The following is a 19137-nucleotide window of genomic DNA, read 5'->3' on the forward strand; positions in this document are numbered from 1 at the left end:
TTACCAAACTTATGCCGATGGGGGCATACTTATGCCTTATGGGCAAACTTTGCCTTGAAGCATATATATGTATTTTTTCAAGCATATATACCAAAGTTACATGGAAAAGTATTATGCTGCAACCAAATGTCCATCCCATATACAAATTCACACTTTGGCTGGCAATACAAGGTAGATTAGCAACTGTTGATAGACTTCACAAATTTGGCATTCAAGTGCCACCTGATTGCATCTTCTGTGGGCAGACCCAAGAAACATTTTCCCATCTTTATTTTGAATGCTCCATCACAAAAGGGCTGTGGTACATATTGTTGGTATGGCTGGGGTACACTAGAAGAATAGGGGGCTGGCAAGATGAAATCAAATGGATCTCACACATTGCTAGACACAAATCAGGCCACTGCTCCATTACTTGCTGCATTTTTGGTATGCTAGTGGCATTGGTTTGGAGAGAAAGGAACCTACTCAGATTTCAAAACACTTAGTTTCTTCCTGATAGACTCTGCAGAGAGATTGCACAACATATTCACATCCAAGGCAGGAACAACTTCAAATGGCAGAGAGCTCTTGCTGCAATGAATTGCTATCCCTAGCTAAGTGTAGTTGATTGAAATTGGTTGTTGTTTTTTTAATGTAATAGTTTCTCCTAGTTTGACTTATACAAGTTAGTGAGTAGGAATTTTACCATGTACAGTTGAAGGTCAGCTTCAACTTTGTGTTGTACAAGTTTTTTGGATGGAATAAAATAGACTTTCAACCAAAAAAAAAATAAAAAAATTGCCTTATAAGGCAAAGTTTAAATTTTGTATGCCCCCTCCGGCAGACTTTTAGTTATGTTTAACTAAAAGTCTGCCGGAGGGGACAGACTTTGCCTTGAGGGGCATACTTTTAGTTATGCCGGATCCGGCATAACTTTAACTTTTTCTTAAAGATTGTATGCTGGATCCGGCATACACTCCCCCAGTCCTGCCTTGCGAAATTATTTTTTTATTTTATGCCTAAGCGGGGGTTCGAACCCAGAACTTCATATATTCGCTCATCTTTCCAAGCAAAGGGCAAAATTTAAAGACCACAAATATGAAGGGCAAAATTTAAAGACCACAAATTTGAGGGGCAAAATTTAAAGACCACCCCAAACGAAGGGCAATCCGTGCAAAAAAATGTCCATATTTTTTAACAGACCAGCCCAACAACACCTGACCCGGCCCACTTATTTATTTAATACCCAAACCCTATTTTCGTTCCCAAGACCCTCAAGAACACAGCAGCCCCGCGTCTTTCACGATTCCATTTTCGATATAGAGCCGAACTCCACCAGTCATTGACAGATTTTGTCGATACCATTTTCGTGCAAACTCCCCTACAGCCATCTTAGCCTATTACAAGACTCATATGAAGCCAAATAGACAGCAGGTCAGTACCAGAGAAGATCTCACCATTTTTAGGTAAGATCTGAATCCAAACATGTGAAGAAAACCTCAACCTTCCGATTAGAACGAGCCTGGACCCGATTTTGAATTTTTCAGATTTCAAATTCCCGCTCATGAATTTGAAAAACCCAGCAAACCCTAAATCATCCTATAAATACTCACTTTTTGATCCATTGGAGGGAGTTCTTTCTAGCCGCATATATCCCTCTTGAAAAATATCAATATTCTTGAGTCGTAACATCTTCGGGTAGTGTGATTCAAAATATTAGGTCGTTTTATTCCTTGTTGCCCGAACCCGAGCGTACTCAAGCTCGGAGTTTGTTAGTGTTCGAGTGTGGATCCACGACCTCGTACCCCGTTCACTTTTTCCCATTTAGTTTCGATTTAATTCAATTGGAATTTGTGATTCTTTGTTTGCATATGTAATCTTTCTGTGTTTAACTCAGTTATCTGATGTTCCATATGAGTGTTGCATGCCTCTCTGTGTTTACGTGTTTGTTCAGTAGAGCTCGGTTTAATGGTATTTCTTGTTTGTTTAGATTTCTACTTAGATAAAAGTGGAAATTCAGTGTTTTTTGGCTAAAATATGATTAGACTAAATGTTGATAGGGGAGACATTGATTAAAACATTTTTTTTTTAATTATGTGATCAAACAGTACCTTGTTTTGATAGTATAAGTGGTGTTGGAACAGACTCATATCGTCAAACTGTTTGGTAATATTAACCCCTTCATCTTGTCGGATCAGACCATGGATAAGTTTTATAAAACTGAAAAGAGGAATAAATAGACAGCCTTTTTCGTTGTTGTGGATGAGCTTTTGAAGTTTGAAGCATGATTTATTCTGGTTACTGAGCATTTGAAATAGTTTACATGTAGCATTATGAGATGAACATGTTCGACATACACTTTGCTTCCCCTTCATCTGAAAAACCGAAACATATCCTTACCTTCATTTCATATATCTGAATCCTTGTGTTGGTTTTGACTCTGTTTGGTTTGAGTTTGAGTGAAGGTTGATTTCATGTTCATCTGCCTTCTCAAAGAAGAAGAGACATGGCATTCAAGTTTGTCCTTTTCTTTTCCATTGAGTGTGTTTCTACCCTTTTAGGTGCTAAGTTTTCTTTTGTCCAAGATATGAGAAGTCCTGGTCATTTCTCTCTTATAATTTACCTCTTATGTGTTGTGAAGAGGGAGGATGGGGCAAATCACACGATAGTATAAATGACAAGAGAATAAGTCGCCAATAATGGTGGGTGATATTTAGAAGTCCAATTTGTGTATTTTTCAGCATCATTGTGTTGTCTTTAGAAAAAAAAAACAGAATATGATTCAATCGAATTGAGATGATTAGGTGTTGTTTTATATTTCAATTAACCTAAATATCTCTTAATGCTCAAAATGAGGCATTTTATAGAAAGAGAGGAAGGTTGAGATTCTCTCAGATTGTTTACGCCCTTCCTCTGAAGTTAAACTTAGCCAATGAATCCCTATACCTTTGTTACACAGAAAGATTAATAGCCTCTGTTTCAACAGCCATTAACGAATCTGTTTCAGTGTTGCGATTGCAAATTTTGAGCTTACATTCGAATGAAGTTGTGTAAAGCTGATAATCTTGTTTGAATGAAGTTCTTTCTGGAACTTGAACCAAATCAGAAATTATGTGCAGTGTCCATGAGAAAATGTTTCTTTGGTTCTACTTTTTGTAGTATGATATGAGGAAACTGATGTGTACTATATTTCGATATATGGGTATCGGCTTTGAATTTGTTTGTTTCTTCAGATTGTTGAAGTTATAGTGAATGTAATGTTTTTGAATTTGTTTGGCATAAGTTCTTTAACTTTCTTCTTTATCCTCCATAATTGCTTTAATCGGGTTTTCTTTCTAATCCTACTACTTTTCTTTGTTTGCATGACCACCGGAGCCGGAGAGTTTCATTCTGAGACTCAACGACACTGCCAACCACACGAGATCAGAATCCATGGCATTTCCAGAAAAATTGTGTTCAGTTGTCATTAGACAAAAAATTACAGTGGACTTCGTTTACTATTCATATCTGATACTTGTTTGTGGTTAAACATCTAATTGCTTATATGTGGGATTAATATTTATCTTCTTGGGCAAAGTCTAGTCGTTACAAATGGAGTATTAGCCATTAACACAGCCAAGTGACTATAGGTAGTATAAGTTTGGGTTCTGCTTGTTCCTAAATGAGAATCCTTATTGGTTTGGTATTTTAATTCATGGGTTTGATGCTTAAAAATATAGATCACCTCAAGTCATTTCAGGTCCGGTTACTCAGGTTTTGTTCTGGAAGTTTCAATACTATTATCTTTTAGTTCAGGTGTAATAGTACATTTTTGAGTCAAAACAATTTTCTTTTCAAATCTGCTTTTTTATTAGATATAAGTAGCGTCATCTTAATTTCTTCGAACGTCAATATTTTCAATAAGAATTAAAGGGTGTCAATAACATCACTTTCAAAATGAGGAAATTGATTTACAAGACGATCTTAAATGAAATTGATGCAAATGTTTCAAATTGATTAAATCAGTTCCCTTTCGATACCTGGATTTTAAGCATCTTTACATTCACATCCCGCGCTTTTTTTTCCAGTTTATTTATGACTAAACCCTTTTATGCAAATCATTATTTTCTACCAGTCCTATTTTAAATAGCATTTTTATATGTCTATCTATAACTTTAGCGATACTTATAAAAATATTTTCTTAAATGTTGTAAAATGTTACGTCTACATTTTTTTAGCCTTAATTAATTAACATAAATTCGGTCGGTTAACTATTGTTAATGGATTTTAAAGGGTGTCTAATACCTTCCCTTTAGAATTAATTGAACCTTTACCCAGAATCTTAAGTTAGTAGATTTTAAAATGGAGTTAACTTTAGATAATTACTTTAATTAACTTTAGGTGCCCTAATTCACCATAAATAATTAGGTGGCGACTCCTTAACTTTAATTAACTCCTGAATTACCGGAATGTTATAAACTATTTTGACTCCGGTTAAAATAGGGTATAACATGGTATAAATTTTATAAAATAACCACCCGAACCGTACCATTGACACACCTAGTTCTTAATATCGACAAATTAGCAACTTAGGTAGTTTATATAGTTGAAATACTAAATTTAGAAATTGCAAGTCAGTAAGTCAGTTTTTAAAATAAATTATAAAGTCTTCCCCAATTTCTTTTTGGCCATCATTCTTTTTAGAGTTTGAAAAGGACTTTCATCAAATACCATATGTGCAAAAGAAGACCTCCACACTTGGAAGCAAAAAAATAAATAACCAATTTCATCCTATAATAAACCTTCAAATAGCCCATTGCATCCTCCAAATTAATCTTACCCCCACAGATTCATAAACAAACATGTTTGTATCATTTATACATGTGCGCAAATGAGATGCGACAATCCAAAAAAAATTGGGCAACTTACCCAGGCAAACTGAAGCTTGGATGTCGGTGATAGACCTAGAACGCCTGTGGAAAAGGACTTGGAGCATTTGAAGCGGCTAGGAAACCACAAGTGTGGAGGAAAAGAAAGCGAGAAATGAGAGAGAAAGGACCTCTGCGCGTAATGTCAATAACTATCCGATTGCAGTTATTGTGTTGTGCAGTTATCTAAAAAAATTGCGATGTGGGGCTTTTTTTTTTTGACAATATGGTGTGCAGTTATCTGATTTGCAGTTATTTTTTTATTTTTTTTCTTTTTCTTTTTTTTTAGCTGATACGTTGTTGCCTTTTTTTCCCTTGCAGCTTTTTTTTTTTTTTTTTAAATTTTGTTAAGTAATTTGCTCCTTGCAGTTTTTATTTGATTGTTGCATTTTCTATTTTGTATTTTTAAATTTAGAATTTTTGTTGTGATGACACTTGTCATCACATCCTTCCAAAAAAAATTGGGCAACTTACCCCAGCAAACTGGAGCTTGGATGTCGGTGATAGACCTAGAACGCCTGTGGAAAAGGACTTGGAGCATTTGAAGCGGCTAGGAAACCACAAGTGTGGAGGAAAAGAAAGCGAGAAATGAGAGAGAAAGGGCCTCTGCGCGTAATGTCAATAACTATCCGATTGCAGTTATTGTGTTGTGCAGTTATCTAAAAAAATTGCGATGTGGGGCTTTTTTTTTTGTTTTTGACAATATGGTGTGCAGAAATCTGATTTGCAGTTATTTTAATTTTTCTTTTTTTTTTAGCTGATACGTTGTTGCCTTTTTTTCCCTTGCAGTTTTTTTTTTTTTTTAAAAAAAAAATTTGTTAAGTAATTTGCTCCTTGCAGTTTTTATTTGATTGTTGCATTTTCTATTTTGTATTTTTAAATTTAGAATTTTTGTGGTGATGGCACTTGTCATCACATCCTTCTTTTGCCTCTCTTATTATATATAGATAGAATAGATTTTAAAACTTATTCAAATTTAATATTTACATTAATCTAATAAATACATGATACTTATCTCTGAATTTTATCACCAAACTTTACTTAATTAATACATATTCTTATTTTAATTTATGGTTTAATTATTATAGATTAATATAATTTATGTAAATATCGAATGATTTTTTATCATAAAGGTTATCATCAAGAAAGGAAAAATATATAATAAGTGACAAACCCCAAGATTATACAGCCAAAAGGAATACTTCTACTTAGCGAACAATCCATAAAGTGAGAAAAATGATCCCGTTTGACGATAATGCTTGCTCGCCAAGTAATTTTTTATTATTATTATCTACTTATTTGCTTGCACACCAAGTATACATAATCAAGTAATACCCAAACATATTATAACACTTCACTTATTAATTTAAATTTATTTATATTCACCTTCCTTATTTTTGTTTTGTTTAAATCTGTTTTATTCCTAAATTTTACCTGTTTAAGAGTGATCTAATTCGAGATACCGCATTATTAATTATAATTATGAAAAAGAAAAAGAAAGAAGATATTTAGACTTTAACCGACGGTAAATCCGTTTGGAGTTAACCGCCACAAGTGGGATATTAGGGTTTCTAGTGACCTAATTAAGTATTTATTACATACTTACATGTAATTTAACTGCTAGTAGAGAAAGAAACAAAGAAAAAAGAAAGGTAATAGAGAACATATTGGAGGATGGCAATGGCGATTGCCATGGAGACAGATGAAGAAGAAGAGATGATAGAACTTGGGAACTTATCAAATTATGTAGTTGAATCAATTTTCTCTAAAATTCCTTTGAAACCTCTTGTCCAATTGAAGACTGTCTCTAAAACATGGCGTAATTCAATCACAAATATTCGCCGTTGTTACCCTCCTACAACTTCTACTGGTTTAGTTCTCTTTCTCAAACACAAAACTCATCAAGAATCAATCTTTATGAAGTTACATGACCAAAACCAGAAAAAAATACCTGAATTTTGTACTGTACATTCATCTTGCACGCATAAATTCCCTGATTTGATTGATTCTTGTAATGGGGTTGTTCTTTATGCTTCACATAACAATGGGTTTTGGACATACTCTGTTTCTTCCCCTGTTCTTGATCAGTATGTTAATCTTCCTATTTCTCATCATATTTCAAGACCTGCTTGTTCAAGTCTTGTTTTTGATGGATGGCATGAATTTCAAGTGATGTGTTTCTTTTGGGAAGAAGTTGATTTAGTTTCTCAAATGATGAATTGTATGATTTTTTCATCAGAATTATGGAGTTGGAGAGAAACACCAATGAGAATTTTGAATTCTGAGCTTCTTCTTCAAGATGGATTTGTTCGAGGACAATGCTACAACCCAAGTGTTTTTTCAGGGGAAAAATTGTATTGGATATGGAGTTTATGTTTGTTAGTATATCAGACTGATGGAGAGTTCTTTACACTATTTCCATTGCCAAAAAACCATTGCAGAAAATCAAGAAAAGGTGTATACTCTCAGCTTATATGGGAATCATCAGGACTAATACAATTCTGTGATCCAGTTAATAATGGATTCTTCATATGGACTTTCAGAGGAAATAACATTGACTTCAATTCAGCATGGAGGTTTGATCATTTTGTAAGATTAGAGTATATGATGAATGATCAAGATTTGAGATTGAAAATGGGATATTCAGTAAGGCCATGTGCATTCAATAAAGATTTGCAGGTATTATATCTGCATGTGTTGCCACATACTATAGTTTCATACAGTTTTGAGACTAGAGAATTGGTACAAGTTTGGTCCTATTGCCAAGGAGGTGCTGAGGACTGTCGGATCTGCAAGATTCATCCTTTTTTATTTTCATCTGTTGATTTGCTTGCCTTTAACAAATTGAGGCCAGTTGCTTAGTTACTTGACAATGTACAAGACAATTAGGAGGAACAGTAAATAGCAATTTTTTTTTGTTCTTTACATTCATATACATTGAGACACAAAAATAGTTCCTATATGTAAAGGTACTTCATGTAATGCTATAATTGTTTTTCTGTTCTTTTTTGGTCATAATCCAGATTCCACTCATATGGATTGTGATTATTTTGATTTAAACTTTGTTACTGTAAGTTAATTCCCTCTAGGGTCGGTCCTATTGATCAATGAGTAAAAAATATTAGGTAGTTTTTCTATATGTTTAAGTCTTGCTGATAGAGTTTTTGATACCTATACTAGTATAAGGTAAATGATACTGGGTGGAATAGTGGAGACGTCATTAAATTAACTTTGACACCACTTTCATAAAAAGAAGTTAGGTGTACATGTTCACTATAGCTATATCTTTTCAAACATAGTGATTAGTACTTTCGGAGCTCTATATTGAGACGTCAGATAAACAACATGAAGTTAGTGCTTAATTCAATGCAAGAATATAGAATAGTTGTGGCGGCTAAATGTGCCATTTCTCAATAATTACCTTCAAATGAAAAATAAATATAAGAGACTGAATCTAAGCATCAAAGATTTAAGTTGTTGATTCCTTTAAAATAACTAAACAAAATATGCTATTTATTCTTTTCCAAAATATTTACAGAAATGTATGCTCTCTCTACTCTAATTTATACAACCTCCCCTTAATTTATAAACATTTAAAATTGTTTGACTGTCCCCTATTGACGTTATTTTAAATGGCTTTCACAAAATTCATGAGTTCAAATTTATTACTGTTCAAAATTTAAACTCTAATTGGTATATTTTGAACTCTAAATGGTTCAAATTTACCATCCATTAATAATTTGAGTTATAGATTTGTCCATGTTGACTAACGACATAAGCATTTCAATAAGTGGGACTTTTTTACAAGGGCTAATTGTCAAATTCGACAATTTCACATAGTTTAACCGGTAAAATTAATCCTTTTTTTTTTCTTATAAGAAAAGACCACATATACATTGAGTCAAATAAAATCAAATTTAGCCCATCGTGGCAACAACAAAGTTATAGATTTGAGTATTTGACTATAACTACTCATGGAGAGCATATTTGGACCATTCCTTGTTTATTTACTATTCCTTTTAACACTAGAGGATATCACCTGGTTCAAGTAGTCATCATCACGAAGGGGATGTAGCTCAGATGGTAGAGCGCTCGCTTAGCATGCGAGAGGTACGGGGATCGATACCCCGCATCTCCATCATCATTTCCTCTTTTTCCGACTCCCTTTCTTTCGTTTCTTCACTTATCGGTTGGTTCGGTGGTTCCCTCCTGATTTTAGGGTTGAAAAGGTAATTTTGGACTACATTCTCCTGTTTTATTCATGTAAAATGTTGTTATTTTTGTTTTTAGATGTAAATATTTGGATTCTCAAGATCAAGACTTGATTATATATTACCACCACTGCAGTTTTGTCATCCCTGTTGTTGACAATTGCAACAAAATGTGGTTCTACTTCAAGACATGATTTTTAAAGAAATTTTATTCGAATATATAATGTTGGTTTTCCATCAAGTGTTTGGTACCCACTTTGGGGCCCTACTACTAATCGGGGCTCCTGCCAGAAAGTCCCACTAGGAGTTAAAAGCGCTCCTCACCAAAGACAATTCATTCCGGGCTTGAACCCAAGACCATGGTAACTTAAACTTATAATTATACTGAGAGTTTATAATATATAAACTTATATTTATACTGAGAGTTTAGATTGACCCATTAGGAAAAGGAAGAAGAAAATACTAAGAGAATTCCTTTAATTTTCTTATTAAGTTGTTGCTTGATGCCCATTAGACAGAAGTTTAAGGGGAATAGAAAAGGTTATCAAGTTTAAAGCATTTGTTTGTTAAACAAGCTCCTTTATCGTCCAGCGGTTAGGATATCTGGCTTTCACCCAGGAGACCCGGGTTCGATTCCCGGTAACGCAAATTCTTTTTTGTATCTGTCTATTTTCTTACAATCTTGCATCGGATACCTTTCTTTTGAGCCGAGGTACACTGGGTATTTGTTGTTTGCTTGTTAAAGGTAACCTGGTCAACAAAAGAGATCATTGCTGATGCAGTTAGTGACCATTACTTTAACCTTTTTCATTTTGCGAGTAGGACATTAGGGGCCAGGTAAACTCTACATGGTATCTTGCTATTTTGCTGTCTATTTTCTTACAATCTTGCATCGGATACCTTTCTTTTGAGCCGAGGTACACTGGGTATTTGTTGTTTGCTTGTTAAACGTAACCTGGTCAACAAAAGAGATCATTGCTGATGCAGTTAGTGACCATTACTTTAACCTTTTTCATTTTGCGAGTAGGACATTAGGGGCCAGGTAAACTCTACATGAAACCGAAACTGATATGTGCAAGTTTCCACAACTCGCAAGACTTGAAGCTAAAAAAACAGATGATTTGAGAATTGCGATCAGACTATGAAGCGTGTATTTTTAGTTGATTTTAGGAACAGATTACACTAAGATAAAAGTGAGGTAGACATTACATCTATATATTATGTGTTTGAGAAACATTACATAGTAAGACAGATGGATACAGATGGACAATAATAGTCTTACGTTTTGCTTTCTTAAAAAACTCAGACATGAATTCACAATTTATGCTTTTACACTAGGCATATAATGGAGAACTTGTGATGTTATTGAGCATGGCTGCAACTTTGTTCTCAGTGTAGCTTCAGGTTCTTCAGAAGCCTGTTCAATAAAATATAGGCATGTAAAGAAGTGATAAAGCATGAGGAAATAAGCATTACTTATTCGTTTGAGAAACTAATACTATTTCTTTTATTTAAGAATTTTTTTTACATGCAGCCAACTTAATCAGAGATATATAGCTCTTAGCCTGTAAGTCTTCTTTTTGCTTATCTTATTAGAACCACATATGAATCAAAAGAAGGTTGTGTATTCACAAGATAACTCCTTGTTAGAAGAACTGTATTATTCAGTGGCAGCATATTCACAACTAACAAGATAGCCTGCTTGTGAGAATAGTAGATATTAATTAGTACTAAATATTCAACATTCTTGAGCTCGGTTGACTGAGGACGAATTAGCTTTGGTTAAGCTAAAGGTGAATGTATAGAGCAGTCCTTTTGTGTATAGGTGCCTGAATTAATCATCTTCAGTCTGGGAGGCGAGATTGACTTTTGAAAATAAAAAAAGAATAAAAAATTAAAACACCGACTTAGAACTTGCTGAAACTGATGGTATTTCTTTCAAGTTTAGGTGCTGCTGAAATTATCTTCTTGATAACTGGTTTGGGATTGCTGAAGGGTTATTGAGGAACGTGTGGAGCTCATAAAATATTTGGAAAAGGGCTAAATATATCCCTCATTATACTTTGGGTCTAAATATACCTCTACTGTTATACTATTAGTTCAAATATACCCTTTCTCCGTTAAAGTTGTCCAAGGTGGACATACCATCTTACGAGGAACTGATATTAAATGAGGTGGATGCCACGTGGCATTGCCACCTCAGCACCCCTAACCCATTTTACACCTCCCCTCTTCCACTACTAAAATTTCCTTCCCTCCTCCACCATTGCCGCCATTACCGCCCATCAACTAGTCCATAAGCACGATGAACAGTATTTATCAATTGCTAAGAATTCAAGCGCATAGAGTGAGTGCATCACAAGTGAAAAGTAAAGGAAGCACACGACTCCAAACTATTCCAAAATAAAGCATTTGATGGGCTTTACTCTTCATCCATCTCCCCGCAATTGTATAGCTAACCGCGAAGAAAAGGAAATGAAAAGCTTTGCTTCTGTCTAAAGCTTTTACAGATGCAAACTGGAATTAAAGTACACATACAAGAGGAACAAGAACAAGAATTACTAATATGATATTCCATATAACATTACTAATATGATATTCCATATAACACCAAAACTTACTAAAATAGATGCAAACTTTTCCAAATTGAAGAAGAAAACCAACGAAATATCCAATTTTTCTCAGTGATTAGATCATCAGAAAGGAATTCCAGAAACAAAAAAGATCAAATAAATCACCAGATAGAAAAGACTCAAATGGTTGAACGGTGTTATTTAAAATTGAACAATGAAAACGTAACATAAGTCAGTACAAAGAAAACAAGAAAGCAAGATAATTATGGTGGTAATGGTGGCCATGGTGGTGGAGGGAAGGAAATTTTAGTAGTGGAAGAGGGGAGGTGTAAAATGAGTTAGGGGTGTTGGGGTGACAATACCACGTGGCATCCACCTCATCTAATGTCAGTGACACGTAAGATGGAATGTCCACCTTGGACAACTTTAACGGAAGAAGGGTATATTTGAACCAATAGTATAACGATAGGGGTATATTTGGACTCAAAGTATAACCAGGGTATATTTTACCCTTTTCTAATAGTACAGGGGTATATTTGGCCCTTTTCCATAAAATATTTGCTGCATCATGTGATTATACTTATCAATGCAAGAAACAATTGTTAAACAATAGTGTAATATTATATAATGAGGTGGTAGGGGATCAAGGTATAGCACTTACGCATATTAACTAAAACAAGTAGGATTAGATTCATTATTCAGAAGCTTAAATAGGTAATGGTGCAGACATTTATAAATTATCTTCTTGCATAAAGTTAGAAACTCTAAGGGGTCGTTTGGTAGATAGTCGAAATTATCTCGGGATTATAATCCCGAGACTAATTTATCCCATCTATTGAGATTATTTTATACCATCTTTTAGATGGTATAAAATAATCCCAGTATAAGTGGGATAAGAAGGTATAAGCTGGATATCCCAGCACTAATTTTTGTACCATGTTTGGTACAAGGATAAATTTATACCTTCTACCAAACATGGTATAAAAATTAGTGCTGGGATATCCCAGCTTATACCTTCTACCAAACGACCCCTAAGCATTTATTCTTTAGAATATAGGTGTCAACTTTTTCCTGTATATATTAACAAGGAGTGTGACTGGTCTTTGACTTAAAGTTACTAACTAAAAATGGATTATCTAGGTGGTAATAAACAGTACCAGAAATAGGAAAATGACAACATATGGGAATCTATACCGGGTATCAATCTTACGGAGTGGTAGATACTTTGGTTCATGGGATAGGAAGTTAAAAATACAGAACGTATCATTGACTTGTCAATGGATGAAAAGATTAGTTTGGTTATGTGGAGAGTAGAGATTTGCGATACCTGCTATTGCTCTCAGCGGCTTTGTAATTGGGTAAAGGTACTTGGCCATTTTCAATTTGCATGATATCCTTCACAAGCAGCTCATAATGCCTCCTCACTTCCTCTGCTGATTTTCCACCTACACACCTGGCAATGTTATGCCAGCGATCAGGAGTGTCCCTGTCATATAAAGCCAAAGCCTCTTCGAACTTCTTGTTTTGCCTTGCAGTCCAAGAGGCCATTAAATGTTAGTACTCGGTCAATTAATTTGGCTAGAGTGATGTGAGTCACAAAAGCCAAGTGGTCAAGTGAATGTTATGGGCAAGATAATGCTAAGCTATCTTTGTTAGCTCCTTATAAGCTGGAGAAAAAGGTGTTGGGTTGTAGCAAGTTGGCGAATATTTTTTCGTTTTCTTTTAGGGGAGGTACAATACAATACATGATTCTTGAAGTATTGCTAATGGGAATAGGTGGAGGGAGAATAAGAAAATAGTATTTGTGACCAGACATTTGATTGCTTTTTTTGAAAAGTAATATCATCAGCAAGTGGATCAGATAGGAAATTCACCCAGCTGGAGGAGATTAGATCCCCTAGTTCCAATTATGTGGCCTAAGATAGACGCGCCAATGCTATAGTATTTTGGACCGAAAAACAATTATCAAGATATTTATACATCTTCTAGGTTGGACAATGTTGCTTAAATTCTGCGTCAATTGGAAAACCATTTGTCACCCTTCAATTGTTACTGCCGGTCATTTTTTTGACAATGTCCGCATTGACCTAAGCAATGCTGATCTTTATGTTTTGATGGTAACTAATTATGAACAAAGTGAAAAAAAACTAAGTACTTAATGTTGTTCATCAGCTCAATTTCAATTGTTCTTTAAGTTTTATCATCTTACATTTGGATGGTTATAACTGTTAGGTTGCCTATAGCTGTATCAAATTATGATTCCGAGTTGCAAGTTGGAACAGGCAAATAACTGCTGCTTATGTTTTAATTTTGAATTTTCTCTATAAGTGGAGCCACCCTGTGCATATTCTATTACCGTGTCGTCAGAATTTCCCTGCTTTTGTTTTTCAAGATAAGGTGTAGGTACCATCGGGGTCATCATTGTGTAAATTAAAACCCAGGTGTGTGTCTCTTTTTAACCATTATTGCGGTGTTGTTATTTGTTGTAACTAATAAGGAACTATTGAAATCAACTAGCACAAAACTGACTAGTATTTAAAACTCTTTTCAAAACCAGTATCAACCATTCATTTGTCCATATAGACGGGCCATAGTTGATTCAGCATTAACCAGTCAGCCATCTTGATTTGCAGAATAATTTCTGCATTTATGCAAGTTGACATTCCAGAAAAATTTCTGCATTTATGCAGTCTCTTGGAGAAGCAGGACCAGCATTTTCAAGATGTTTGCTTATTCTGTTTCTTGCTATGTTAGTTTTTGCCTCGTGCTTAAAAGGAGAAAATGAACTTTTACTTTCTCCACAACGTTTTTTCCAGTTTATATCATATCGAGAAGTTTGTGTAGTTCTGAAAGCCCCTAAAAATTACCAAAAGAGGGAAATTGTCCCTTTTAGACCACTTGCTTTGACACCTGAGATACTGGCTGTCTACATGGGTGAGATGGAGGGACACCATTTGTCAAATCTGAATAGTTTATATTCTGGCAAAAGAAACTACAGTAGGAATCTATGCCATTATACAAGTATCTGATATTTAAGAATCCCTTTTATCATATAGAATACCTTCTACATGGGTGCATCCAAGGTACAGTTGGTCTCCACCCTTTTCCCACTAGAAACTGTGTTCTTTGGCTCACAGGTCTTCTTTCCCTATGATTGATAATCATGGTTAACTTTTTATCTGAAACCTCGATGTGGGAATGTGAAGTCAGAGACTGTCATGTTTCAGAAACTCCCTAAAAGAAAAGGAAATAATTATAAATTGGAGTATAATAATTACAATACCATAATAATTATGAGGCAAAGCGTGTTACCCCTTCACTCCCGCTGTTCTCCTTTTCGAATTGCTTTGAAATGTGTTTACTTGAGCCGAGAGTCTCTCGGAAACAGTCTCTCTACCTCTCAAGGTAGGGGAAGGTCTGCATACACACTACCTTCCCCAGACCCCATTTGTGGGATAACACTGGGTATATTGTTGTTGTTTTGTTATCTCCTATGCGGTAAAAATGGCTGAAGCCTCTTTAGTTTTGAAAACCATGTGTTTTCTGCCTACAATCTCATGGCATTCATCTCTGTGTTTAAAAAAATCTATGTAATAGTACGCATAGTTAGCAACTCATCACTGGTTTCTCAATCTAAAAGTAGTATGACTATAAGGTTTGATAAGCTTATTCATAATAATTATAAATTTATCTAAGTTCCGTTGCAATTTTGTTTTCTGATGTCTCGTTAATGTGGTTATTTGCATTTTGTTTCAAAATAAGTAATCCAAAAAATTATCTACTTAATTGCAAGTTGTTTGGGAAAATCATACCTAACTATAATGTTTACAGGATAAACAAAAATTACTTTGACATATCTCGATATATTGTTCAGTTGATATTGCTAAACCTGAACTAGTTGCATACATACATCTCAATTAGACATACTTCTATTCTTATTTAGAATAATGAAGCAAGACACTTACTATGGAAAATTGTTACACGTTTTCATCAATGTCTGAACCTGCAATGACGTAGAAATTTGTTTCAATTATCTGCTAGGAAGTATTTTTAACGGTCAAGGTGAAACAAATCTGGCACATCTCTTGTCCAAGAGAAAAGTCTTATCAAACACAGATGATATCAGTGACTTCTCAAAAAATCAGAGGAGCTGAGATTAGACCGATTAACAGTTGATCAGTCGCATGCTAGTAAAAGCTTGAAGAGTACACTAAGGATGGAATCTTTGGATATGCCACAAGTTAAAGAGAATTTAGACAAGTATATGTTGTTGAAAAGATCTTTAGTGTTTGAATCAACATAGATATTTTGCAACAAATAGAATAAGCAGTTGGTTTTCCTTCTTTTCTTTCCTGTTCCTTTTATCTTTATCTTTTCATGGGTGATGAAATGTTCCAAAGGATAAAAAGATAGATGCATTAGAAGTATCTTCTAATCTGATGTTCAGAAGTAAAAGACAAGAGACCTTAGGTTAATGCAAGATTATTGGTCACTTTATATTCTGGATTTCTTCTGTTCTGAGTCAAGTGTGGGGGCTTGTGTGTAATCTTGTCGAAGATTAGAACATTTTGCCTTTCGAAGGAGAGATTTTATAACAGTAATATGCTGAGCACTTGCATACTTTTGATCAGAATGGAATTTTCTTGCCTTATTCTTTTGCTTTTTTAAGGACTGATCAGCAATTGGCTGTTAATGCAAAGAGGAAATTGAGATATGCAGAAGAATCAGCATGTCTTTTTGAGGAATGTTTAATAGTTTTTTACTGGTATATTATTGGATTCTATGGTTCAGTGATTTGAAATAAAAGAATACTTCGTAAGAGATCCTCCATAGCAAAATCATTGAAATTCTTGCTCTATTTGATGACCTTACCTTGGTTTGTGAATTTGATATTAAAATATGCTTAGGTTGGTGGTCATAAACCATTAGTGGCTCCCATAAGTAGGTTTATTTACTAATTATGCGAGGATTATAAATGTACAACTATTTGTGGTGAATAAGACTGTTGGATGTTCAGAATTTGAACTTTATAGGTTCGAGTTTGCACTTTTAATTCACTGGGCAAGTCAACATACATTATATGTTATCTGTACTTATCTGGTGAATTTTCTAACATATTCAAGAATCGAGTAAAAATTACTAGTTCGGATGAACCAAGTAGTTAACCAAGTACCCACCTCTAATGTTTTAAAGGACATTTTCATCACTAAATACTTTTTACCATGTCTATTATTAATACACATATCTTTATTCTAATTCAATCCCGCTTAAATAATAGGATTACATAGATTCTCTCATAAGTTAAGTTTAATAGTGTCAACCGAACACTACATTACTCATTTGGAAATTATTCTCACAATCAATCACTCTATTAGTTTTATGGAGACTATCCCTTTATGTAAGCAATCAAATATTGTATTAGATTATGTGTGATTTGTATCAAAATTTGTTTTGCTAATGCGGCGATGTTTTGTTTATAATTATAGATTACTGGAGTATGTTTCAATTTCTTTTTTGGATAGGCCTGATACTGACTCCTCCAGTGTTGTGCTATGAAAATTGTTACTCCCTCCATCCCAAAAAGATTGTCCTCTTTTGACTTGGCACAAAATTTAAGAAATAAAGGAAGACTTTTGAAATGTGTGGCCCAAAACAAGCATGAGATATTTATGTGGCTGTAAATCATCTCATAAAGTTAAATTGTTTCTAAATATAGAAAGGGGACAATCTTTTTGGGACAGACTAAAAAGGAAAGGAGGACAATCTTTTTGGGACAGAGAGAGTAATAAAATGAGTACCTTTTTTCTCTTTTACTTTAGGGAAGGATCTTTTGAATTATTTATATTTTGAATCAGTAATTTTGAGATCAAACCACAGAGATTAAATGATTTATTATTCTCAAGATCTATCGAATTATCCTCGTTAAGGAAGAAAAAAAAAAGTGAAGGATAAACTTGACTTATTTCATTGTAATTAGAGTTATACAAGTGCTAATGTTTAATAAGAATTTATGTAAAAAGGAATTCCAAACTTACTCCTCAAAATATTAAACGTGGAACTTCGAATATTAAATGTGAAACCTTCGAAGTTCCTTGCTGCCTAGGTTGAAAATATTTCCTAGAAAAACTACTCAATTAAAGATGAAAACTTTGTTAAATATAGTCAAACCTCTCTATAATCGCTATTCGTTATAACATCATTTCACTATAACGGCCTCATTTTCTTCGAAACCGATTTTTCATGTTATATTTTACTTCTCTATAACAACATTCTGCTTATAACAGCAATGACATCCATTGTAGCGGTACACTCTTTGTAAAATTACCTCTCTATAACAACCATACTCAAATAGCGTGCAATAATATTTTGTAAGAAATATATTATGTGACAACAAAAGTGTCGATGAAGAGCCTCAACCTACTGCCTTTTTTTGTTTCTTTAATTTTGTTACTTTTACATCCATCTCATCTGTTTATTCATTTAGATCTGGACTTCTTTAACGCCTTTTAGATATCTTGGTGCTTGTTTTGCTATGGTTTATGGGTTACAATACGTTTCGATATGCTTCCGACCTCTTCAATAGGTATCTTTTCCATTTTTTGCTTTCAACATAAACCATAGCAATTTAGATATCGAGATGAGCTCCCATTCATTTTCTTTTGTCTCAGGCAACTGTGGTGAAACTTCATCAGCTGCGTCGAGCCTTGTTCTTGACCATATAACTAAGACAGATATGTTTGGTTGTTGAAATTGTTTGTTGTGCCATAGATATACTTGGCTTTGTATGAACCAGAAAAATAATATGTTACTGCTCTTTTCTTATTCTTTACCAATAGATGATGACATTTAATGTAATAGTAAGCAATTCAAGCTTCCGATTGTTGTGAGGAATGCTTTGAAATTAACTCATCAGTTTGCTATAACCAGTCATGTAATACTATGAGTTACACGTTCAACAAACATGCTTTACCTGTTTTATATTCAAATTAGTTGCAGATAGAATTGTGCAGCCCTCTCGAATTTCCTTAATTACTTTCACTGAGTGATAAAAAGTGTGAGTAGAAACACATGATAAAGATCCATATCATGGCAGATCATCCTTAGGTGAAAGCACCACCGAAGACCTAAATATACGGTAAGCACTTATGCATGCATGGTGTTTATACCAAACCGATGCAATTTATCATGATTAAGTGATTTGATGAAGCGAATATATACACTAACTAATTATGGTTAAGGTGATAGTTGTATATGTTAGAACACATGCGATACATCCATTGGTTTGACGTAACACCCCAGGTGGGTAAGTTTTTACCTAAATATCCTTATACCTTTGTTCTCCACCATAAGAAAAACAATTAAAGAGATGAAAATAGAAACGGCATCATGGCAGAAAAGGACAATTGTGCTTATAGTCTCTCTCTTTGGCAAATTCTTATTTTATTCCTTATAAGTATTGAACTAAGC

General features: G+C 34.2%; 1 protein-coding gene and 1 non-coding gene across 2 annotated transcripts; one reads left to right on the forward strand and one right to left on the reverse strand.

The window, feature by feature from the left end:
- Positions 1-8951: 8951 nt before the first annotated feature.
- TRNAA-AGC (transfer RNA alanine (anticodon AGC)) lies at positions 8952-9024 on the forward strand. Its single transcript has one exon. It is a non-coding gene; the product is annotated as a tRNA-Ala (tRNA).
- A 1261-nt stretch (positions 9025-10285) lies between these two features.
- LOC132623620 (protein RADIALIS-like 6) lies at positions 10286-13350 on the reverse strand. The gene is made up of 2 exons (XM_060338403.1): positions 12998-13350; positions 10286-10514 (listed from the first exon to the last, which is right to left on the reverse strand). Exons 1-2 carry the CDS (start codon positions 13216-13218, stop codon positions 10487-10489), a joined length of 249 nt encoding a protein of 82 aa, XP_060194386.1. The 5' UTR covers positions 13219-13350; the 3' UTR covers positions 10286-10486.
- Between the last annotated feature and the right edge of the window lie 5787 nt (positions 13351-19137).

This window comes from Lycium barbarum, chromosome 2 (genome assembly GCF_019175385.1).
Source record: "Lycium barbarum isolate Lr01 chromosome 2, ASM1917538v2, whole genome shotgun sequence".
Taxonomy (NCBI): Eukaryota; Viridiplantae; Streptophyta; class Magnoliopsida; order Solanales; family Solanaceae; genus Lycium; species Lycium barbarum.